Source organism: Paramormyrops kingsleyae, chromosome 17 (assembly GCF_048594095.1).
Source record: "Paramormyrops kingsleyae isolate MSU_618 chromosome 17, PKINGS_0.4, whole genome shotgun sequence".
Taxonomy (NCBI): domain Eukaryota; kingdom Metazoa; phylum Chordata; class Actinopteri; order Osteoglossiformes; family Mormyridae; genus Paramormyrops; species Paramormyrops kingsleyae.
The window spans coordinates 18,786,392-18,811,726 of NC_132813.1; the positions used below are offsets into that span (position 1 = coordinate 18,786,392).

Genomic DNA, 25,335 nt, shown 5'->3' on the forward strand with positions numbered 1-25,335 from the left:
CCATGGCTTTCAGGGAGCCGCCGTCAATTTGCGGGAGACTCCAGGAACTTCCGGGAAGGGCAGCATGGCGGGTGCAGCACAGGGCAGAGCTTACCTGCATGCCATCTGTACAGCTTCTCCATACTTAACATACAAGAGTCTGATCTCATATCTTTTGTAAATTAAAACCATTATTGCCCCCCCCCCCCTCCTCACACAGACACTTCAAGCTGTCCCACTTCGCCACATAAGGACAGACAGAGGAACCTGCCCCAGGGCACGGGATCACAGGGCCTCCCTCGGGTGACGTGCCACACAAGCCGGATGTGATAAACAGGGCATCATGTGAAGGACTGTGCTGCTCAGACAGAGAACCAGGGGCCCCACAAGCAAGCAAACCAATGCTGACTGGACACCCCCCTGAATCCAAAGGCAAAGTAATTTTCTTGCTTTGACTTAAAATCACACACTGCATCATTAGTTTATCAGTTTATAATTCAAGACCTTCCACATTACTGCAACTTAATTTCCTAATGATTCACTTCAATGCTGTAACCAGTAATAAGTTTCCACACATTTTATTCTTCATCTTTTTAGAACTTATTACAATCATGACTGGTGTCTTAAACATTAATATGATGGATGCCTGACCATCAGATCCAAAATGTACAGTTTTTATACAGCTTGTCCCCAGGCCAGCTCTCCTTCAATTCTTTCTAAAATATTATGATCTCCCCCCAAGCAATCGCACCTCTCCGTGTTGCTATAGTTGAGGAAATACTCCCAGGATCCTTCCACTCCCCCACCCCCTCCACAGTCCAGCTCTGGTACTGGTTCCCACTCGCCTCGCCAGGGTAAGCATCAGCCGGGAATATCCCAGAGGTCACTGCGCAGCAGCGACGGGGAATGAAGCGAGACTGGCGGGTTCCCGTGGCAACGGGCACAAGCCCCACATGCAGAAACGCAGGCACTGGCAAAGGATAAAAGGCAAGGAAAGGGGCAGGAGAAGACAGAAGGGGAGGGTCTTGAGGCAGGATCATCGGTGACACTGACCAATCAGTACGAGTCCCTGGAAGCGAGGGCACAGACATGTGGGCGAGGTTGTGAGTGTGCAAGCAAAGTGAACACAAAAACACACCAAACGGGGGGCGACCCAAAGACAAACCGGAATGAAACCCACAGACGTCTTGGGGGCAGGGGGAGCATTTTATCTGTGAATGAAATGCAGGAAATGCAGGTTTGAGGGGTTCTCAGGTGCCAGATAATACGGCTAATCTTTGCTAAACGCGCCTGTGTCAGTCAGCCCTGTCAGACCAAGAACCAAAGCCTCGTCTAGAAGCTGGAGCTTGCTTCAGGCATGGCTCAAGGGAGACAGCTTCAGTTAGCATCTCCAGATGGGAAGGGGCATTAAACCCCCCGCCAGTGAACTCCAAACTCCCTGACGACCCTAAAGGCCAAGTCAGTCTGCATCACTGCATCACAGATCAGTCCGTGTTTGGAAAACTTCGGACTTCCAGAAGGCCTGAATACAGAGGGTCAGCACGAAGGCCTGAATACAGAGGGTCAGCACGAAGGCCTGAATACAGAGGGTCAGCACGAAGGCCTGAATACAGAGGGTCAGCACGAAGGCCTGAATACAGAGGGTCAGCACGAAGGCCTGAATACAGAGGGTCAGCACGAAGGACAAAGTGGTCAGAAAGAAAAAGAATTAAAAAAAACCCAAAAATAACCAATAAATATACCTCAGGGTTAAAAACAGACTTATTTTTAAAATGTTTACTTTCACTGCTTGTTTTTAAATGCATCCCAGATTCAGTTCAGTACATTTTGGCACTCTCCTTTCTGTTCGCTTGGATTTTCTGAAGAACTGGACCTCCAGGCTTCAAAGTCGTCCCTGATTGGCTGATTTTTCCCACGTGATCTGGGGTTTAATTGGGGCAGGTCCGGTCTTCCCTCAGTGCAGGATGAAGCAGGTGGGGAGGCTGGATAGCTGGGGAGGGGGTGAGTCACTCTAACCCTTATCTGGAGAGGGGGGAGGGGAATGACAAGTTTACAGACCCCGGTTCACAGACATAGGCTTTATAGAAACACAAAAAAGGGCTTTTCTTCTGTATCTTTCACCCAAAAGAAAACAAAAATCACCAAAATTAGCTCTCTTTGTGGCGAGCTGAGGGACGTCCCTCTTCTATTTCCCGCCCGAAGGTTGTTTCCAAATTATAGCCAGGCACACAGAAACTCCCGTAGAGCCCCACGCCGCCGCACACAAGGGGCCTTTGAAACAGGCTTCAAAAAGCAGCCGCATGGGCATCCCCGGCAAACGGCGTGGCCCACGACTCTGACACCCAGCGGAGCAGGGGCCCCCTCCCAGACTCACCTTCGTTCTCGTCTGTCTCAGCTGATGCTCTCTGCGCTTTCTGCTGCAGTCTGTGATACTTCCTCTCCATGTCCTGAAATACAAGGACGCAGATGGGAAAAATCAAGGGAAAGAGGAAGAATTCTGAAAGGGAAGCCTATATAGAGAGAAGCCTACTGCTGCCACCAGTCTTGGGAATAACAATCTCTCTCTCTCTCTCTCTCTCTCTCTCTATATATATTATATATATATATATAAAAAAAAATAAATGCAGCATGTTCCCAGCACTCATGCGTTTCATCTGTTTATTGAGTGGCCTCATGCTGATATCCCAGGTTAAGATCTTCACTAGCACTTCACTGGAGCACATTATGTTCTCGCCATGCTACAGCAAGTTCCACGGCCCAGAGGATAAGAGAGGCCGCCCTCAGGAACACACCTTCAACTGATACAGGTTAACCTGCAGAGCACGCAGGTGAGCCAACACCTGCCGCACAGGGTCAGTGGAGCCCCCTGGTGACATGGAGGCCAACCGAGGCTCCTGATCCACTGACTCGCGCCACAGGGGGTCCTCGTAGTCTGTGCTGCTCTCAGTCAGATCATCGAAACCTGCCAGGACCAGGTAACCTGCTGAGAGGGGAGGAAGGGGAGGGGGAATGCAAGATTAGCCGGCAGCAGGATGAGAACAACCTCCGGGGGGGAACAGCGTGGCCCAAACAGGAAATACAAAGCACTCACAGTCCTCTGAAGTCTCCGGAAAGCTCGGCTCCGCCGGGGCCACCTCCTGGCCCCCCTCCGCCCTGCCATTATGGGTGAAGGCCGAGGATGGTGTGGGTCGGAGCCGTAGGGAGGTGGTCCTTTGGAGACCCGCCCCCCTGCTACCTTCCTGCGACAGCTGCAGGACCAGTAGCTGCCTCAGTGCGGCCACTGAAGGAGCAAGAGTTACTGGGAATTACTGGGAGTTACCGGGACGGCACACATACAGAGTGTAGCAGTGAGGGAGCAGCCAATAGCACTGGCCGCTGCAATCATGTGATCCATGCTCCCCGACTCACAGCTCTTCAAGGCTTCCTCGGCCCTGGAGGGTAACACGGGCACGTCAACCTCCCCGTCCACACGTGTGACACGCGTGCGTGACCTGGGCTGCAGGGCGGCCAGCCTGTCGGCAAGAACCAAGAAGGACTCCTCCTCGTCCTCCATCTCTCCCTCCATCAGCTTGATCCCATCAAAGTGGTTGGGACCAGAAGCGGGTGAAAATTCGGCATCTCTCTCTGAGGAGAGGACCAGCAACACTGCAATCATGCCCAGAGCCTCACACATTTCAGACACAGCGGTCGGCTTCAAGAACGTTGTGGAGGTGAGCTACCTGCTGAGTGGGTAGTCCCAGGGAAGCTGGGGTCAGGGGGCAGTTTGCTGGTGCTCATGATCTCAGCTGCATCCCGGACTTCACTGGAGGACAGAAGAGAGATGAAGAAATTCAAAGGCTGCCTCAAGAAAGAAAACTCTTAAATTAACATATCTGCTGTGGATAAGCACATGCATCACCAAACTACATACTCTGCCTGAGGTAAAGGAATGACCGTGTGTGGTTTTGCTTTCATGGCATCTGCTGCCTGAGTGATCTGACACTGCCATCTGGTGGACGGAGGATAAAGCACAAGGTGAATTTTAAGGGAAGGCGCTATCATCTGCAATAATCAAGGCAGACCCGGCGAGGACTCACATCTTTTTCTCCGACACGGACTGAGCCATCAGCTCATAGATCTGGGCTCCGTTTTCCGACATGGAGAGTACAAAGAAGGACCTGTTGTCTAGAATAGCATCGCACAAAAGAGGTTAGGACACAGTACGTGTGATTCTGGCTCAGGACAAGTCCTACTAAAATCCTCAAGACTTTGACTGAAGTACAAACAAAACAAAACGTGTAAAAATATAAGACGTGAAGTCCGTCTGATTTTGGTAAAACATCAGGTACAGTGGCTCCCACCTGTGGCCACAGAGCGAACCAGCACAGTGCTTAGCTTGATGACAGGGCTGAAAATATGCTTGGTGTTCTTGCTGTGACATCGAAGCACAAGGCGATCGTCCTGCTTCTGAAGCAGGACCAGGATGTCTTCCAGCAACAATGTGTACAGCTCTGGAGGGGGAGATGGAATAACAAAATAATTGGCAGGGATCTCACAATCCGCTGTCAATGACTCAAAGCAGGTTAACAGTACCAGTCAGCACTACCCATTGTAGACTTTCCCACTGCCAAGTCCCTCAGCTTGGCCTGTCAGTATACATTCCTACATATCTGCTGACAAAAAGGCGTTGAATTCTTTGAAGAATAAACAAAAAAGCAAAACAAACACACCGATTGTCTTGTCTTTGTTGACCTTCCAGGAGAGACATCCCTCGTGGACCATCTTCCTCTTGGTGAGGTCCAGATTCTACAGGAAAGGGGATGTAACACAAAGGTCCAGGTGAAAGAGGTTTCTCAGCCAGCCCCTACAGCCAACCCCCCCCCCCCCCCCAAAAAAATGGCGTTGTTAAAGATTTTGGGCCCCATTATAGCATATCATATTGGGCTCCCAAGTCCAGACCAATCGAGTTATTTTCCGATTTTTTAGGGCCTCTGATTGACAGGGCCCTTGGAATTGTCCTGATCCCCCCCCCCCCCCCTTACGGTGCCCTTGCCTGCCAAAGCCAGCTCAGCAAACACCCCCCACCTACACACAGCAACGCTTCCCAGCTGTAAGTGGCAGCAAGACCCAACAGGCACAAACCTTCAGCTCTAAGACCATGGGACTCTCATTCTGCTTTAGCGATGAAACATCCAGTCTTCTTTGGTAGTCCTCCAGCCTCTAGGGGGTGCAGCACACAGTATGACACATCAACTGTACATTTCTCTTCAAAGCAGCCAGAGACATGGAGCAGCCTTCTTTATAGTAATAAAAAAAATCTGCATTTTTTCTCACGACAATTGCTAAAGTTCCAAGCTGTAGTTTATACCCACACAGCCCTTCCATTTAAGATCCCAGGGCACAGTCACACTCCGGTCCACCAGCAACGGTACCTGCTTGTTCTCCGCCTCCTTCACCGCCTGGTTTACGTGGTTCAGGATCTGCCGGCAACACTCGCTCGCCCTTCGCACCTTCTCCCTCTCCTCGGGGTCCTCTGCACAGACATACAAGCACAGCATGGAGGCCCATTTGGTCACAGCCCCACAAAGAAGGATGGTTTCCTAGCTCCTAACCGACAGAATGAATCGTAGCTCGCATGTGCTCTAAACCCAGATGACGGGGGGGGGGGGGGTCCCTGTCACCCCCCCAGCAAGTTCCTTCACTATGAGGAAATGCTCGACATGGCAGTCGCTGACCTGCAGAGCGATCCGCTTAATGCCTGGGTCTGACTCTCTGAACCTGAACGCTGGGATGAAGTCAGGTGACCCAGAAACACACAAAGCAGAAACACGCCCCAGATTTGGGCAGGACAGCCCACTCCTTCCTGCTCCTGCTCGCCCCCCACCTGTGTACTTGGCGATGTTTTCCAACAGCAGCGGGTATTTGGTGAGCCTCTGCATCTCCGCGGGGATGATGTCCTTCAGCTGTAGCCTGCGGCACAGCGGACTGCTCTCGGCCTCCTAGGAAACGGGAGCCGGAGTCACTGCTGCGTCACGCCGAGGCGTGGGGGGAGTCTGATGAGCGCCAGCGCCCCCTACCTGCATGGCGGCTGCGAAGCGCTGCTCCTTCTTCTGCCGGCTTTTGATGAGCTCCAGAGCGAAGGGCTGGTTACTGCAGAAGGTTCCGCCGGCCTGCTTCATCTTCTCTTCCTCAGCGCCGCTGAACTGGAGCAACAAAGCGCTGCCAGCTGAGTTTCCAAGGCCCATGCTCCAGCGACACCGGGACAGGGGAGATATCCCATCATGCTCTTACCCAAGACAGCAGCACATCTCCTACGTGGTCGATGACAGAGACCTTCTCCTTCCGTATGGCTGTCATCTGCTCGATGATGGAAACTGGGGAACCGGAGAAAAACACACACGCATCCACATCAGTGTGAACTCCACAGAGGCAGCGAGATTGATGATGGCGGCAGGCGGCCCCTACCATGCAGCTGGATGATCTCCTGCAGGTTGGCGAAGATGCTCTTGATATCGGCAGGGGGCAGTATGGCATCCCTGCTCAGCTTCTGGTAGAACACGCTGTCCATCACCCTGAGCATGTGCAGGTGAGCGCGCTCAGTGTGGAACAGCTCTGGGTGACGAGACACAAGTGCCCGGGTGAGAAGACTCACGCACACGCACGCATGATGTGTATATCTTTGTGGGGACCATCCATTCATTTTTATGGGAAAAAATCTAATGCCTAAAAACAATGACAAGCTTAAGTCCTACCCAGCCTCATCCTTAATCATACGTACCCAAACAAAATACAAGACTTTGGGCATTTTTAGTTTTTTTGATTGCAGTCACAGATTTTTATAAAATTGAGTTTCCCCTTGTGGGGATCAAAAAAAAAAAGTCCCCACAAGGTCAAAATTACACATTATCATCATATAGTGGGGACATTTGGTCTTCACATGCACACGCACACACACGCCTCCGGCACTTGGCTAAAAATCTCAGAGAAGCTATTACTTAATTACCACTAGTAATTGTTCATTAATTAATTGATGGACTGGGGAAATCAGCCATTACTGAGATACTTGAAGGTGACCCAAACACTAGATCAGGGGCCTGTACGGGGTAACTTGTCGGATGTAAGGTAGTCTGGGCAAGATGTAAGTGAACGAATATGAAGTCTATTTAACCTGTGGTACCTTAAATCCGACAAGTTACCCCGATAAGCCAGTAACCCTGCTTCGTAGTATAGGCCACTGGAGTTGAATTACACATACCACTTATTTCATTACTTTATGGCTTAATCTGAGAAAAACCTATCCCCTTGTAGTAAAGTTGTAAGACAAGAACAAGCTTCCCAGAATGCCACACTGCTCCCACATCCTTGCCAAACGAGACCAATCCCATGATTTACTGTGCCCCAAGTTCGTTCTTGGAAGGCAAGTTAGCAAGACCGGCCTTGCCAAGACCAGAAGTATGCTTGTGTTCTTTTAATTTAGATTCACCCTAGCAAAGGTCCTGCCTTCTACCCAGAATGCCACACTGCTCAACGATCAGCAAAGGTGCTTCTACCCAGAATGCCGAATCGCTCACCATTGATGACTTCCTGCCTCTTGATCTCGTGTGGAGTCAGCCCATCTAGCACCTCCTTCCCTACCAGATGCTGCCAGTTTGGGGGGTCGGGCTCAGAGCTGACCTCGCCCCCCTGGTCATCCTCACTTTCAACCTCAGCGGGTCCTGTAGTGTCCATCCTGTGGGTGGAAGGGACAATCATCAAGTAACAGTGGTCACGTCCCTTCGAGTAAAAACCTCTGTAAATTAAAAATTAGGTAGAGAGCAAATCAGTCTTACTTTCTGACTGGATTGGGAGTTCCTCCATCCTGGTTCCTGCAAGGTAAGAGTCAAAGTACAAAACCAGAATAAAAATAAAATAACGCATCACACACACATACACACAGTAACCTTGAAGAAATGATGACTACTGTTGTTGCATAAGACTATTTGATGTTTTTGATTACTCCAGACGCGGCAGTAGGATCCTCTTACCTGTCACTCTCCCGGTCATCCTCCTGCAGCTGATCCTGGTTACAGGGGCTGAAATTGCACTGCGTGGGGCTGTAGGGAACACTGGGCTCCCCAGGCACTAGAGAGCAGCATGGAACACAAGTAAGGAGAAGGCTGCACCTGCATAACCCTTAGGTCCACAACCTGTGCAGCTACGGAGAATGTAGCTCAACATGCTTGGCTGAAACTACCAGTGAACCCACACTAGTGAGCAGGATCAGACCAGCTCAATAAATAGGTCGGTGACAACACAATGCAGTCTATGAAAGTAAATTAGGATATATTAGCAACCATGGGACCAGTTAAGGAGTCTCCAATATAACACATGCAAACAGAAGACATCAAGGAATCTCACAACACAGATTCCTACCAGAATCTCCCCCCTCGAAACTGATCGACTGTGATGGGAAAGCAGGAATGGTGGGGGACTCGGCGCTCTCGGAGAATTGCCCCCCCCGCTGCCGCATCAGCTGGGAGGCTTCGGGCATTTCAGGAACCGAGAAAGAGCTCTGGTACGGCTGCTTAAGGGGGCGGGGCTTAAATGGGTCCGAGACACGACCGCCTGCAGAACACACACAAATACGCACCATGTTATCAGGGAGAAATCAGACAGGAATATCACCTTCATTTCAGGGGGGGTCGGAGATTCTAAAGACTGACTGGATGGTCCAGGCTTGCGTGGGGGTCCGCCAAGGATGCTGTGAAGAAGCCTCGATTTGCCCTTGTCTTCCGTCTCTTTTTCCACCCTCTTCTGCTTCAGCAGAGCACAGAAGCATGTGAGAACACATGTCCATCTGGCAGACGGACAGACACCAAAAAGCGGTTCCATACCTTAATCTTGGGGAGAAAGTTGATGCGTGTACGCTTGGGCTCCAGGCCTCGCGGTTCCTTCACCTTCACGCCGAGATACTTCATATAGCTGAGCAGCACGTACTGCATGGTGGCACTGGGGAGGGTGACACAGAACCCAGGATGGGGACACGATCACAGGTCTTCAGAATCTCTAATGTCCCACCAGCGGATTGAATGTAGAACCGCCACAGAGAAGCAGCTGATGCCTCCCTTACACACATCACTTCGTATTCGCTTGCCCTAATGTCTGACTCCACCCACTGTTCTGACTCCACCCACTGTTCTGACTCCCCCATCCTATTGAAACTGGGCTGAACCATTTCTGCCAGCCAGAGGACCAGAGCCTTTCAGAGAACTAAAACCAAAAAAAAGGTCACTCAGGAGCAGAAACACTTCCTGCTAGATTCGACCCAGTAGCCCGCCAGCAAGCAAAGCATGCAATGAGGTGTGGGAGTGGAATCAGGAAGTCCCCCTCACCACTTCTCCTCCTCCGCCAGCTGCGACGTCAGGCTGAAACAAGAAAATGCCCAGGTCACTATGAATGTGCGTCTATTAGCAGAAGTAGGAGAGACTAAAAACAGCTACAATCTTTACTAGTATTTCACAGCTCAAATCACTTCAGTCAAATGTAAAAAGCCAATCAGTCAAATTCTTACATTACCTACCATTTTAATGGCTGGACACAAAAAAAATGATTAATAACTCACAGCACGTCCTCGACCTTGCAGACAATGCTCTCGGCACAGAGCCGCTCGCGCTCCAGTGGCCCCCGGTTCTGTTCCCGGTTCTGTTCCCGGTCCTGCTCCACATCGAGCCGAGCCAGATCCCCCTCGGCCAGCGTCAGGCCCATGCAGCGCTTCTGCCTGCGGACGTGAAGCTGATTTGTAAACACATGCACAGATGCAAGAGCTTCCCACCAAGCGTTAGAACAGTTAACTGTTCTGATAACCCAACCCAGGGAGAAGAAATGAGGCCGATTACATATTATGGGTTCTGGGTGAGTTGGACCTCCCTTAAATACATTTTTTTTCCTTATTTTTTAAAAGGCTTTGCTAAAGTTTGAGGTCTTCCTCTCTTTCAAAACGTCCCCGCAAAGACCTCACGCAGGCCCACACACATGCGCACACGCTCTCACCTGAAGTCATCCAGGTGTCTCTGTACTTCAGGCAGCAGTGAGTCCTGCAGTGTCTGCACATACTGCCTGTGTAGCTCCTCGGGGAGAAGCTCAGGCCTCCTGCGATCTGAGGGTGCCCCGCCCCCACAGAGACAGACACAGAGGAAACACCCTCAGACTTTCTGACCCACGACTCATCAGGGAGGCTGGCTGGCCATTTCTCTCTGGGAATCATCGCTCAAGGAGGGCACAAGGGCCAAGGAACTCCAACCATACTAAACACATACTTACCAAGCTCAGAGGAGATGGACTCTGGCACAGAGACTTTCAGATTCTGCATTAAAAAACCAACAAAACACACACACCACACCTTTAAGACCATAAACTCAACGCATGCATGGTTAACATAAGGGACTGTCAGTATATGGGGGAGCTGTACAGGTATGTGGGAGGTACAGACATTGAAACTCAAGCTGTCTAATTCACCCAGCTCCGCTTACAGAAGGTCAAATGCTGGATTTAATCCATTCCAGTAAATTTATCTCAGCTGCGACGTGTGTGGTGGAGTAGGCATGTGCCGTGGAGCGTGAATGTTTGTGTGGCATGTTAGTGGCGTGATTGTGTCACACCGCTGGTGGGAAGCACGGTATTGGCCGGCTGGACTCACCGCCCCTCGCTCCATGAAGAATGAGTGCAGCTCCATAAAGATGCGGCGGGTCTCTTTGGAGTTGGTGTGCTTGTACAGCTCGGCGTAGAGGTAGCACAGCTGCACAAAGGCAACACACAGGTAAGGGGGCGGGGTCAGCGGGCACCTACGCCCTTCAGATTCAGCGGGCCAGGCAGGCTCGTACCAGGGGGGCGGGGTCAAACTGGGAGAAGACGTGGTGGAGGAAGACCGCCAGGTGGGCAGGCCGGGATTTGAGCAGCTCAATGCTCTGGAAGCAGCTGCACTGGCCATTGATCTAAGAGGAGGGGGCGGAGTCAATGGAGGGGGCGGAGACAGACCTTATAGCAAACCAATAAGAACGCCTGCAGGAGGTATCACCTGCTCCTGTTCTGCTTCAAAGTAGTCATCTTCAGCACCGATGATCTGTGTGACTGGCCGCAAGCAAGGGCTTCCTGAATTGGAGTGGGAGTTCTGTGTGGGGGCAAAGGGCCAGAGAGTTAAGAACCCCCCCCAAAAGACATGTAGCAAAGCATCATTGTGCTTAGTTACCATAAACGGTTAAGTAACAAGACTAGTGGCTGATAGGACAATTAGTGCAACCCAAAATATTGCCACCCGTCACCTGGTCAGAGACATCCTCGGGGTCTGGGGAGGGGCAGGAGCCCAGGCTGTTTCTGGGCGTTATCCCTGGGCTGCTCTCTAGGGGCTCCCTTGGGTTCGGACCATCTGCCAGGCCTGGCTGAGCCTGCAGGGAGGACGGAACGGTCAGAACCCTCCAAACACAACCTGTTGGGTGGCCGCTGTGTCTGAACCAGGTTCATGTTTAGCCGGGTGCAACCACAAGCATATCAATATGCCCACAGGCAGCTTCTGAAACACCCCACAGGGGCCTTGGACACACTCACTCCATGGGCACATGAAGACCCCGCATCAGGTTACTGATCTGGCACCGTAACGCTGAGGCACGACCCCATCCCCTCTCTCTCCCTCGCTCATTAGCTGCGCTCCGTGCGATTGGCTGGTCCGATGCCACATGGAGCCGCAGGCAGGAAACGCCTGCCTTATCAGTGATGCCCACACCCAGACCACTCTCCCCACCATCTCCCATGAGAGGCTGGAACCAGGGGGGCTCAGAACTCAGAACAAACAGCCAACTGGAAAAAAAGCCCCAACTATGAGGACTCCTTCCTACTTAAAAAAAAAATACTCTGAATGCCATGGGACAGAAAGTACCCAACAGCCCAATGGTGAATAAGAGCTTTAAAAGGCTGAACCGGCATGGCATAGCATGCTAAACACGCGTTAGCAGAAAGCACGTATCAACAAGCAGATTACCACTCTGCTGAAATGGGGCTTCCCACAAAGCTAACAAGAACATACATCCGCCGTCACCCCCTCTGCCACCCAAACACAACCCCTGCCCTTCAAACCTGCTGCTCCTCACACATCCTCCCGACCAGGGCAGGCACACGCCTCACTGCAGTCTTCCTGCATGCAGAGTGCGCTGGGAGCAGGGCAGGCAGAAGTCACAGGCGGGGAGGGGGCAGAAGCAAGAAAACAGGAAGTGGATGCAGATAGGGTGGGATCTGAGGCCGGTGGGGCGGAACAGCATGCAGCCTATTAAGGGACTGGAGATGACTCATGTGGGTGAGTGATGATCATTCCTGGCGGGACTCTTTTGGAGTATCCTTAGGGAATAAGCGGGAAGGTGAGGGGGGGGGGGGGATCGGTCAGGAGGTGTAAATGCGCAGGAGTGAGCGGCTCGTACCCGCAGCAGTTTCGAGGCGGCATCCCGGTCCCAGGAATCATGCTCTCCTGCCACCTTTCCAGAGGGGTGGAGGGGGGCCAGAGGGGTCCCCGCCCCGGTCTCACCTTCGGAAAGGGGGATCTGAGGAGAACCAGGGGGCCTCCCCAGGACGGTGAGGGCTGCGTACGACCCAGCTGTAAAGAAGACGCACATCTATGAATGAGAAGCTCACATGTAAAGCGCCACTGCGGTCCGTTCCGGCCCACAGGGAACAGCCTGAACCAAAGTGAACACAGCAGCTTGATGAGCTCTTACTGAGGACCTGATCTTAACTCTACACATTTTCTCTGCAAAACTCCATTGTGCTCGGCGGGGTGTTTCGAAAGACTTACATTTGATGAGCTTCACCACCTCCAAATGGTTCGAATGCGTCACTAATGTCCCATTGACCTGGGGTTCAACATAAAAATGGCTCATCTTCGCATTGCACCCAGTGAAGCACGGTGACCGTTTCCTCAGCGCAGACGCTCAGGCTCATCCCAGCGCTGCTCATAATGGCACATTACAGACTAAAGACCCACTAACAGGAACATGGGGACGCATTTCCCAACCGAGCATATCTTCAACAGAAGTTGTATGACCATTTCAAACTGTTGTGGAATTACAAGGAAAATGTTTATGATAAAGCTGTATAGTGTTTTTAAAGAAAGTCTTATGATTAAAACAGAATGGAAGATCACAGAATGGAAGTGGCTCTTTCCAAAAGACCCACCTTAATAATACGGTCTCCTTTCTGCACACCGGCACGCATTGCTGCGCCATCTATAGGGCAAAAAGGGAAAGGGGCCCAGTGTGGACAAAGGTCATTGCGAGGTAATGCAAAACATATGAAAACAATGCTCTTCTAGTATATAAAACAAATGACAGGTAGATACATAGGTTCTAAAGGCTTCAAAATGTAATGGTGAATGGACTGAGCCACAGCGCCCCCTGCTGGCAGTCACCCACCTTCTTTGACGAGCTGCACGAACACGGGGTTGTCGCCGCTGACTGTGAGGCCGAAGCCATTGTCGTCCCTCTGGATGATCACACATCTCTGCACCAGCCCTGAGCATGCAACAGAGGTATGTCACACTGTGGAGGGGGGGGGGTGCAATGAGCCCGACCGGGAAATGCTGGAACAAAAAAATCACGGCACTCCTGCTATTTACACTCTGGTTGCCTTCGCACAAGGCCCCATGCGGGCCGATGCCAAAGCAAACAGAGGGCACTTCTCTATCCCTTTGTACCCTGCAGCGACGATGGTGCTGCCTGCGGGTGCTCACTCATCAAGACCTTTACTTCACTCTGGACTGTACCAAACTCAGCATGGGGGGGGGCTTTTACACAAAAACTATGATCCTTTACCATATCATAAAGCCACAATACACTCTCACTCTGAAATGAACTTCATATTTAACTTATAAAATAATTTAATATAAATAGATAACAGAAGGGGGGGAACCTGTAACGGGGCAAATAGGTTACTCCCCAAGCAACATGTCAGTCAAACCAAAATGAACTATGGGTAGATTAAACCCTACAAAAACGTTTAGATTATGTTCTCCCTGCAAAGGGCTGATGTGGAGCTCCAGCTGCAGCGCCAGCGTGGGCCATTCTCCAGCGGCAGGGGCCTCCGAGACAGACAGGGAGTGGCCACATGGCCAGACTGAGTAAGGCAGACGCTGGGATCTGGCCGCGGCATCGCGGCTACGCCCATGGTGCGAGTGGAGAGTCATGGGATTTTTATTATTATTTTTTTTTTTACATGGTGGCCACTCTGAGTCAGGAGCTAACTTTAATGCTGCGTGGCGAGTCGGGGGGGGAGGATTAATGTTCCCTCTTAAGTTTCATGCACTTCAGAGAGTGAGTGAGCGTGTGTGTGTGCGTGCGCATCGCCACTACTCCTTATTCCAAGCACATGGGCTCCCTCTGGTGGCCATTTCAGTCATTAACCCGGTCGTCTTCCAGCTATTACTCACAAATTTCATAATTACACTGACAAAACACAGTAATGTGACACAATCCATTAATTTTAATTTGAAAATAAGTTCTGCAGTGCTTTTTATCCCCCTCAGTAGCACAGAACAAAGACACATGACGTCTTTATATGACTAATGGTCTTTTCTTTTTTACTGCAGGGGTTACCAGATTTTAAATGAAAACTTTGCCACTAATTAACTGCATGTAGCCTCACTGTGCTTTTGCAAGCCTGATGGGTGAATTTACTATGTGCTATGACTTACAGTCTGGCTTAATCCTCTAAACCAGTATTTCCCAATCATGTCCTTGGGGACCCACAGACAGTCCACATTTTCACTACTCGGAGCTGGGAGGAAGCTAAAAGTGAACTGTCTGGCAGTGAGGTCAGAGGAAGCAAAAATATGGACCAACTGTGGGTCTCTGAGGACCAGATTGGGAAACAGTGCTCTAAACTAACCATCTGTGTGCTAGTTAAATCACCCAAAGATATACAATGCAGACAAATATAGCCAGTGGGTGATTTATGAAGCTCAAATTGCATCATATACAGATGCAGGTTTGCCCTGCAGGGGGCAGCAGTGAATTACACCAGTGTTGCCTAACTCAGTATTCAGGGACCCCCAGCCAATCCACATTTTTGCTCCCTCCCAGCTACCTGCCAGACAGTCCACATTTTTGCTACCAGGAGCTAAGAGGGAGCAAAAACCTGTACTGTCTGAGTCTCAAAGGACTGGTTTGGGAAAACCGATATACACAACTATTGAAGACTGGGGAAGCCCCGTTCCCACGTGGCCTGTTCTCTAGGGAGGCGATGTCGGCTCCCACCAGAAATATAGCCAAGCATCCGCCTGCCATACGCACTCCCAGCATTAAAAGGTCTCGTCACTCCATTAACCAACGGAATTTGAGTTATACTAAGAAGCAGTTTAAGAGTAAATTAGTGTCTGCGACACTGAAAAAACATTGTACTACAGAAACAAAAATGACCTCTGTGGGCATTTCGATACGTAATAAAAATCTGAAACTACACAAAGCTGACACAGCTGGGAGGCACCTAAAAATATCGCCGGGTTGGCGATTTAGCCAACAGCTCCAAAAGAGACGGAAAATGAGATCGGCGGCAACTTTCGGCACATGAGTGTCAGTGCGTCGAGTGACAGGTCGCGGAATCTCCCGGGGCAACGCTGCCGGTCATCCAGGGGTTAAAAGGAGGCGCACCTCGCGACGTCCAGCACACGGCCCACGGCACTCGGGCCAAGAGGTGACACGATGACATTTTACACACCCCCGCAGCTGGGGTAGAGCAGAAGCCCTGCCAATCACATCACCGATCTTGACAGCCGGAAAGTCCGTTACCAGAGTTACTCACTGGCATGCAGAAACAGAGCAGAGATTCAGCCTGTCACATGGCTGACCACACACACACACACACAGATATACAGACACACACACAGATATACAGACACACACAGCACGATATATACACACACACACACAGATACACTTACACACACACACACACACAGATATACAGACACACAGAGCACGATATATATACACACACACGCACACAGACACACACACACACACACAGATATACAGACACACACAGCACGATATATACACACACACACACAGATACACTTACACACACACACACACACACAGATATACAGACACACACAGCACGATATATACACACACACAAAAACAGATACACACAGACCTACCTGTAGAATCTAAGTGCAGAGACCTCTGGTCAGATAGGTGGTCTTGGTTGAGGATGCTACCAGTCCTGGGGGAGGGGGGCATAAAGAAAAACAAATAAAAGTCTTTATTCCCAATGAATAAGAACATGATGCAGTTGCATAGAGATGAACGCCAGTGACCTGGCTAAATCCCGCCTCCTTTCCATCACACCCCATGTAATCAACCTTTCCCACAACACGCGGTGAGTATCAGGATCCATAATGACACCATGTGTACATAGGTGAGGGGGGCATGGGCACCGCCTTCCTGCCCCCGCAAGAGATGGGGGAGGGCAGATGGAGGCCAGCTCGTAATGTTGGTGGTGTTGGGGGGAGGGGGCAGATACCGGGGCCCTTAATAACTCAGGGTAATCAGGGGCTCTAATTGGGAATGAAAAAAAGGTCAGTAGGAAGGCGGGTGAGATTGCAATCTGTTTACATCCCCATGTGCCTGGGGAGGACAAGAATAAAAATCTGCCAGCATTCAGACAGCATGGGGAAATTTTGAAGCTGAATTGCTGGGTCTCATGGCATTGGCTGCACAATGCATAGGTCATACGCCGCAGAACCCCCCCCCCCCCCCCGTGCGTTTCCATGGCTGCAAGCTGAGGCCACTCCGACGTTATGGAAAGTCTCCCTGAGCGGCTGGAACACAGGCCCCTTTTCACAGTGCCCAGGAAGAGCCCGGAGGTCCCTGCTTTCCGGAAACACCCTCCTTCACACGCGGATCCCGCCCACCGCCACGTGTTAACAGGCTGCCTCAGCTGCCTGCGTGCCGAGTGCATTTGTTGCTAACTGAATGCTGGGCAAGAGGGCGGACGCGGGAACCCCCGCGCGTGGCGGGAGGGAGAACGCGGGAACCCCGCGCGTGGCGGGAGGGAGAACGCGGGAACCCCGCGCGTGGCGGGAGGGAGAACGCGGGAACCCCGCGCGTGGCGGGAGGGCGGACGCGGGAACCCCGCCCGTGGCGGGAGGGCTGACGCGGGAACCCCGCGCGTGGCGGGAGGGCTGACGCGGGAACCCCGCGCGTGGCGGGAGGGCGGACGCGGGAACCCCGCGCGAGAACAAGAGCAGCTCAAGACTGTCCACCCACCCAACCCCAACCCCTCAGCTGTGACCTGCAGCTTCCGCTACAATCTCATCTGCCTAACCTCTGCGTTACCCACACCTCCGTCTGGCACCTCCAAATCAGGACTCCCCAGTGAGGCTGGCTCCTGGCACACAGGAGCATTCAGACCCGGACGCCTTTCTATACTGTCTCGACCCCATGCAAACTGTGCGGTCTGAACTCTGCTCGGCCGGACGTCTATTCAGACCCACCAACCGAAAGTACTCCTCATCTGCACTATAAGATAACTGCTGTTAATGAAAAGCAGCCTAATTACTCAGCTGTTTAAATGCACCTCTCAGCACATTGGGGTGTTTTCTTGCATTTAAATTGTTTATTGCAAAGTAATCATTCATTTCAACTACAGTTATGACTAGAGGCTGAGTTATTTCGGTAAACACAAAGAAAGTTTTAACTTTAAGTTAGTAAATACTTCACATTTTACTGTGATTTTGCCTAAAATCCACATTTAAATTTAGTTGTCAGGCATTAACAAAGAGATTATATTGAGGTTCTCTTGTGATTATTTTACATACAACCCATTGGTTTATTTTGACACAAATCTCTAAATATTTATTAAAAGCACTGTCCAAATAAAATGGCATCAACATTTTTGCTTGGTGAATTATTTCCGTTTCCCAACATGATTGTTAAACTCTGCTGAGAAATTCCCTGCTTCATCACAGCAATGTAGCAATATTACTTGGAGAAAACGAGCTATTAAACATTTAAATAAATGGTTCATCAAGAAAGTTATGAAACACCTAAAATTAAATGTTAAAGTGAAAGGAAAATGGTAACACTGTACATGATGTCGAACAACTACTTAGAAATAACTTACTACTGACGTACTCCAGCTTCCCCGTGACCCAGATGGATTGAGCGGTATAGATAATGGATGGATGGATGGACTACTTAAGTACAAATTATGAACAAATATAGTTGCTACCAGAAATAAAAGATGCATCACGATTCATTAATGATAAACAATTATGAGATCAGTATTTAACCTGTGTTATTCATGGCTTGTTCCCTCAGTTCTTTCAGGAGGGAGCAAAAACGTGGACTGTCTGTGAGTCCCCGAGGAACAGACTGCAAAACACTGGCGTAGAGACACAGCACAGGGCCAAAGCTACGTCTCTGCGGGCCTCCTGTGACCTCTATCTGCAGAGTCTTATTTAGCCACAAAGCCATACCATCATGGGATGGAAAAACATGGGTGGAGAAGCTGAAATGGCACAGGAGGGTGTCACTGTCACCATGGCTGTGACCATGCAGTGAATGCTGGGTCGACTACCGACCAGCTCCCCCTATAGGATGGTGACGGCATGCATTGCACTAGATAAACCCTGCAAGAGGAGTAGTCTGGGGGATGTCAGGAAAAGGCTGACTTAGGAGCCCCCACAAATTCCCAGTTCTGCTAGGGGGCAGTTCTCACAGTTTGGCGAGATCTCTAGACCCAACCCATTTGAAACCACCCACCCCTCCATACAGATTAATGGTGAGTCAGACATCTCCCCCGTTTCACAGAGACTCCCCAGACGTGATGCAGCAGATAAGCGCCAGTATTACCTGTACTACTGGAGCCCCCCCCCCCCCCCGTGCACTGCCATCCAGGGGCTGCATGAAGCGGCTTGTCCTGGCATAGGGAGCAGGCGGATGGACCGTACCAATGCAATTTTTATGGGTGGAAGTAACAACTTATCTTTAAGTGAATCTAATTCACTGAATTTCCAGTGAAAAAAAGCTCTATGGCTATAGAGATTATTTACAAAACGGGGATTTACTTAACACAGACAAACAGAAACAGACACACACACGACACACACTGTTCCAGCTAAAGTAATATATATATATATGAACCCATATTATATATATGTAGTGAATGTATATACATGTCTGGATTTGAGGTGATCTTATTTTGGTCTGGAGATACATGAAAGATATCTCAGAGAGGGAGACAGGACGCTCTGAACAACAGGTGAGAGGGAGACGCACTTAAGGTGTCAGTTTGGCAGGCTGACAGCGCAGGGATTAACGTGTGGAGAAGTGGAGATGTTTCACACGCTGCTTTAGGGCACAGGAGGAATCCGGCATCATGGCACACGAGCCGCTGCACGCCGACCCCTGGCGCATGGATTTATGACGAGATGATGTTCACTAGAACAGCCAGTCCGACACTGGCCTGGTGAGTTGACAGGTGGTCCCCAGTCTGAGTAAATGTGAGTCAAAGGTGACACACTGGAGGAATCCACTTCATAAAGATTAACCCTTTACGTGAACTGACAGCAAACACAATCAGACTGCTGTCTGGATGGAGAGGCAGAATCCAGTCGACAGTCCAGACTCGGCCTCCCCGAACCCGGCCTGCCGCTTCCTGGTGCCGATGGCTCAGGAAGATCCACATATGTGACAAACTCCCCGCAACATCAGGACTCATTTTTACAGGCATGTTTACCACAAGGTGCCAGAAATGCAGCCAGGGACAGCGCCACCCGGCTGCATGTTTGAGGCTCTGCTCAGTGCCCCTCTGCAAGCTGCTTTCACCACATCACTACCCATCATGCCCCACTCCCCATGCCACCTTCAGCTTCATCCTGAAAACACCTGCCTGCACGCAGAATTCCCAGACAGGTAGGTTACCTGATTCCGCACACACAGACACACTCGCACACAGACACACTCGCACACACAGACACACTCGCACACACAGACACACTCGCACACAGACACACGCGCACACAGACACACGCGCACACACAGACACACTCGCACACAGACACACGCGCACACAGACACACTCGCACACAGACACACTCGCACACACAGACAGACACACGGGCTCACTCGCAAAAAGGCATGACTCCGTCAGCCGTGACGGGAGGTAAACATCAGCGCGCACAGGTGTGGAAAAGACAGGATGTCTCTGTTTAAGAGATAATGAGAGGAAGAGATTTCAACTCCTGGAAAACCCTGAGCATCTCAACTACACACACACACACACACACACACACACACACACACACACACACAAACGGCCAGAGTGGCTCGCCAAAGGCTGGCATGTCGGTGTGACCTCAGCTCGTTCACCCATTTATGCGACTCGCTTGGTACTAGAGATTGTGTGGTCTGGTGCCCCACATCCCGGGATGCCCAACACAGCAACTGGCATCAATTCACAAGCACAGCAGCCCTAAAGAGAGGCACCGAGGGGATCGTTAAATAAAACTACAGTGTCACTTTTGGAAGAAAGCAGGGCTCATAACGGCCACCGAGAGCTCAAGGGCATGGGCTCACGCAATTCTCAGCTGGGCCTCTGCAGGGAGCGTTACCGCAAGTCACATTAAATCAGGGTCAGAAGCATGAATGTCCCCGTTATGTAATGGCGGGATGAGGGGGTCAGAGGTGGCCGGCACTTAAAATGCTTCCTGTCCTCTGAGGCCCTCATATCCCACCAGCCGACTCTCCTCGCGCATTTCTGATAACTGTAAATTTGCAAATGGGACAGCACACATTACAGAACAGGGCTGTAAACACAGCACAGAGGTCCAGGCTGCTCTGTGGGAGAGGCTGTCCAAGAAAGAGATGTAAAAACATACTTTTTACTGGAATCCACCACCAAGTCCTGACCAACACTAACAGTGCAATACAATTGAGAAACTTCTCATACTTCTCGCAATTAATGAAGGCATCAGCTTCAGGAGAACTAATGCAGGATTCTCATAGTGTTTTTCCACTCTCCCCTTTACTCCCTAAGCCAGATGTGTCTAATCTGGGCACTAAAGTGGCAGGGCATATATGCAGCATGTTATCGCCCCCGCCGAGGACTCCACGGCTAATTTAAACCCCGCAGACACCGCGACTGTCCCCGGCTGGCTCCATTTCCCCTGCAGATAGGACAATTGCTGCTAGATGCACAGAGATTACACACATGCATCCACCACATCACTCTGATCCAAATTCTTACATCATCTGAACCAAAATGACGTCAAAACGATGCCGTGGAATTAAAAAAAAAAATCGGGCCCACTTTAAAGTGTATATTCTTCATTAACTTCGTAGTTTACCGTTCTGACGAGGTATACACTAATTTCATACATCGTACCAAAAATACCACAATGATCCACACCGCTGGTACTTAAAAGATGCCTTAAAAGTTTAAATTTTGTTATTGTGAAACACTGTCATATGTGGCCAGAGTCTGATCGAGGCTACACGTCTTAAAGATTAACATGTATAGTTAGCAATCTGGAACAGACACACACTTTCTCCGTAAAAACACGAGCACACACAGAGTACGTGTGTTTACCTGTCAGTGGATTGTAAGCCGCTCATTGGGATTCCTTCCTTACTTCTTCGTTTTATATCCAATTAGCATCCTACAGCAACACTAAAACATTCAGACAAATAACAGATCCCCCTTAAACATCCATGCATAGGTATCCAATATTGTTCAACGAAGCCAGCAACATTCTTTTTAAGTTTAAGTGGCCGTGTTACAGTCCGGGTTTTTAAAAAATATATATATTATATATATATATATATATATATATATATATATATATATATATATATATATATATATATATATATTAGTGGAAGGGTTGCTGTGTGCTACGGCGTGGCAAAGAATCTGTGCAAAACTACCTGAACACGTTTGGCCAGAGTTTTGAAGTTTCCTTTAACAATAAGCATACCCGCATTCCATAACGCCTCTCCGATCGCCCAGTGCTCTATTACTGTCTTTTAATGTCTGATATTTATTCCTTTCGTTTAGCAGTCTCTCTTGATTCTGGCGACCAGCCTCAATGCACCGTTTTTGTTAAAATAAGTTGAATCGCGAAGGTCCAGATCTACTTAAGCATCCAAATTCAACTTTGAAAGACGTCGATCTGGTGTTTGTTCGCAAACTTTAGCAAAAAAAAAAAAAATACGCCCGCGTTTGCACGACACAGCTACCGAAATCACAAGCTTGGACTTCATCCACTTCGTTTGCTTAAAGTAAATGTAATTTTCCCCGAATCGAGGGTCCTCCGTTAACTGAAGCCAATAAGACAGACATCCCACGTTGCGATTGGAAAATAAGAAAACGTCTTCCTTAAAAAAATAAGTCGACCATGGTCCTTTACGAGTCCTCTTGTATCGTACGGCCAAACATCAAAGTGTCTTCGCGGAGGGGGGAGACTTCCAGTGAAACGAGGTTTTAAGCAGAACTTCGGTGGACCTTCTTTTCTTTCCGATGCTGGATCAGACCTTGGTTCAATAGGAGCAAAAATAAATAATACTTTCACAACTAAGCGCCAGTAGCCCGGGACAGCTGGAAATACAGCGGTGGGCCGCGATTCTTTATTTCAACACGCCAGACCTACAGATCGCCCCCCCCTTGTGTCTATGTTTCCATAGGGTTTCCATCCCGGTGCTGCAGTTTTACAGTCACATTCCCGAAGCTGTGCAGTGCCTTCTCCATGCACGAACGTCTTTCAGTATCCACTAACAAGCAAAAACACTATCACTGTAGCTATTTGTGAACTATATAAAGTATATAAAAACGCTAACTCTAAGCGATACGTGACTGTGCCTTCTCAAAATTAGGCCTATTAAATGAGTTAAGAAAAAAAAATCCTCCTGTTACTCCGCCCTAAGCCAAGTCTCCCTCATCGCAGGGTGTACACTTCCGCCAGAAAAACATCCCATTAGAAGAAAACCAAATTATCGGAAAGAAAATAACGTGTCGATTTATTATTGTTATCGTACCCAAACACTAGCTGAAATAGGCTACATAATCATCTTGAATGATATACAGTAACCAATTACATGAAACAATTAATATAGTACATAGCAGTGCAGCAACTAAAGGTCTTCTCGTGCTTCTGATTCATGTGATTTTATATCTTTCTGCATTTGTTTATATTAGAAAAATGGCCGTTCCTTACCGCATACTGTGCATTTATACTTGAAAATATTTTTAAAAACACGTTATTATAGAGAGATGCCTAACAGCGAGTGGTTAAGTGTAACACAGCGTCAGGTCTGACTGCCACGCAGTCAAGGACCGATCGCCGGTACCTCCGATTCCAGTCCCCGTCCCCCGGCGTAACCCTCGCCCTCCACAAGCAGAACGTGCGCCATCTGGCCAATCGCGGCTCTAACAACGCAAATGAACTGCAGTAAAGATTAATTCATCCAGCGCATTTCCAAGTATTCTTCTGGCTGCACTGCATGGGTATTATTAAGGATTCTTATGTTTCCCAATTCCTTAAGCATTACAAAACTAATAATTATTCGTATATAAAGTGAACGTTTAATCAACAAATAGTTAGACCAGTACAATGCATTTATAAATAAGTGTAGGCGAGTACAAAAGATACGTTATTAGTTCGTTTTGTTCATATTCCAGGATCAATAAGGTACAGAAAATGATTTACAATTATATACTAACTTGACGACAGCAATGTATTCCCTGGATAACCCCGTCACTCCCTCCCCCATCAAAATCCCTACTTCTCCCACACCCTCCAAACTCGGTCTCTAGCCTCCGTACGTAGAGTTGGGCGGTATCTAAGTTATCAGATCGTCATGCTGGCCGTACATATATAGCGCATACACAGACATGCCACTTTCAAGCACAATGATTTCAGAGAGGCCGGTGAGAGAGAACAGGGGGAGGAGTGCCCCCCTGCTAATTTCATCTGGAAATACCGGAATTGCCAGCTTTTTAAAATACCTTACAGCGCTGGATAATGTCTCGACGGTATGACGTATTAAAAATCAGCTGGGGGTGGGGTTTGGGGTGCTGGCAGTAAAATGTGTCTGGTATAGCCTACAGTATACAGTATTTTGAGTATTTTTTTCTCCGAAAGCAATGCTATTCTGGTATTTAGAAATCACAGATAGGGGAAACCCCACGATAAAAATATCGCGGTATATCAAAAATATTAAAATAATACCACCCAAGGCTAGCCTATCCAAAACACTCTACCCACTTCTCCAAAAAAATTGGGATTAAAAGCCCAATTTTGCATGACTTACCTCAGTGTAAACTATAGGCTATGTCTGGGGCTAAATGACATGGTTAGTAGGAACAGTTATGCACTTTCCCACAGGAACTTTTTTCGGGAACAGCGTCCAACTGTAGTTCCTTGGAGGTAGGTCTGGAACCTTCTTTGAGTCCCTACACTGGACTAGGTACAGTAAAACATCGAGTTGCGAGCATAATTCGTTTCGGAAACATGCTCGTAATCCAAAGCACTCGTATATCAAAGCGAATTTTCCCATTAGAAATAATGGAAACTCAGATGATTTCGTTCCCAAAATATTTTCATACCCAAAATATTCATATAAAAATGATTGATACAAAGTATAAAGTAAAATTACATAAAACAAATTTACCTGCACTTTACCTTTAAAAAGAATCGTGAATGGTGTGAGGGAGAAGAGAGGAGGGTTATTTTGTAGGACGACTTTCACTATAACTATCGGAATCACTGCTATCTGTTGGCTCACTGGAATCTTTTTCTTTTTGTGCGACTTTAACAGGGAACCTACCCAATGACAGCTGCTTTTGTCCCCTTTTCGATTTCGCGGAAATGTGACATTGCATTGTCGTTAAACAGATTCATCGCTGGCACTGCTACGCACTTATGCGGGTAGTTCTGCTAAATTTCGTCTATACGAGTGAGGCACGCCGACTGAGACCGAGCATGGGAGACGGTTACCCACAATCCCGCAGCGAGAGAGAGGAGAACAAGCGGCTCAGTTGTGATCACGTGGCGCTCGGCAGACACAGCGTATACGTAATGCTCGTTCTGCGAGACCTCGCTTGTTTATCAAGTTAAAATTTATTGAAATTTTTTTTTGCTCATCTTGCAAAACACCCACGAATCAAGTTACTCGCAATCCGAGGTTTGACTGTACTTCTGTTCAACCACGATCTACAGGGGCAGGGCTTATAGCAACAAACTTCATGATTGGTTCACCACAAGCACCAGCACTAATTTGGAAGTGCAGGGAGGAAATAGAAGTAGTGGAGCACAAGTTGAGCAGATGGAATTATATTTGTACCTCAAATGCATTTATT

The 25,335-nt window shown here is 49.1% G+C and overlaps 1 protein-coding gene across 7 annotated transcripts; it reads right to left on the reverse strand.

Moving 5' to 3' along the window:
* Window positions 1-541: 541 nt before the first annotated feature.
* On the reverse strand, window positions 542-24,949 carry LOC111851340 (rho guanine nucleotide exchange factor 12-like). Of its 7 annotated transcripts, none has more exons than XM_023826173.2 (37): window positions 21,956-22,877; window positions 21,568-21,648; window positions 16,133-16,197; window positions 13,389-13,487; window positions 13,153-13,202; window positions 12,773-12,830; window positions 12,402-12,574; window positions 11,256-11,378; window positions 11,012-11,104; window positions 10,818-10,928; window positions 10,634-10,732; window positions 10,258-10,300; window positions 9,988-10,093; window positions 9,560-9,715; window positions 9,330-9,362; window positions 8,832-8,946; window positions 8,661-8,754; window positions 8,371-8,562; window positions 7,983-8,079; window positions 7,788-7,823; window positions 7,530-7,687; window positions 6,424-6,570; window positions 6,250-6,332; window positions 6,036-6,161; window positions 5,843-5,957; window positions 5,391-5,491; window positions 5,101-5,178; window positions 4,689-4,764; window positions 4,320-4,469; window positions 4,056-4,143; window positions 3,890-3,967; window positions 3,699-3,781; window positions 3,388-3,603; window positions 3,071-3,259; window positions 2,772-2,962; window positions 2,354-2,426; window positions 542-2,001 (listed from the first exon to the last, which is right to left on the reverse strand). In XM_023826173.2, exons 2-37 carry the CDS (start codon window positions 21,591-21,593, stop codon window positions 1,991-1,993), a joined length of 3,732 nt encoding a protein of 1,243 aa, XP_023681941.2. In that variant the 5' UTR covers window positions 21,594-21,648; window positions 21,956-22,877; the 3' UTR covers window positions 542-1,990. The 7 variants fall into 7 exon arrangements, with proteins under 7 accessions (XP_023681941.2, XP_023681940.2, XP_023681939.2 ...); XM_023826172.2 differs by having other exon boundaries at window positions 21,906-22,877; XM_023826171.2 differs by lacking the exons at window positions 21,568-21,648; window positions 21,956-22,877 and adding an exon at window positions 24,804-24,949 and having other exon boundaries at window positions 2,772-2,959.
* Window positions 24,950-25,335: the final 386 nt, after the last annotated feature.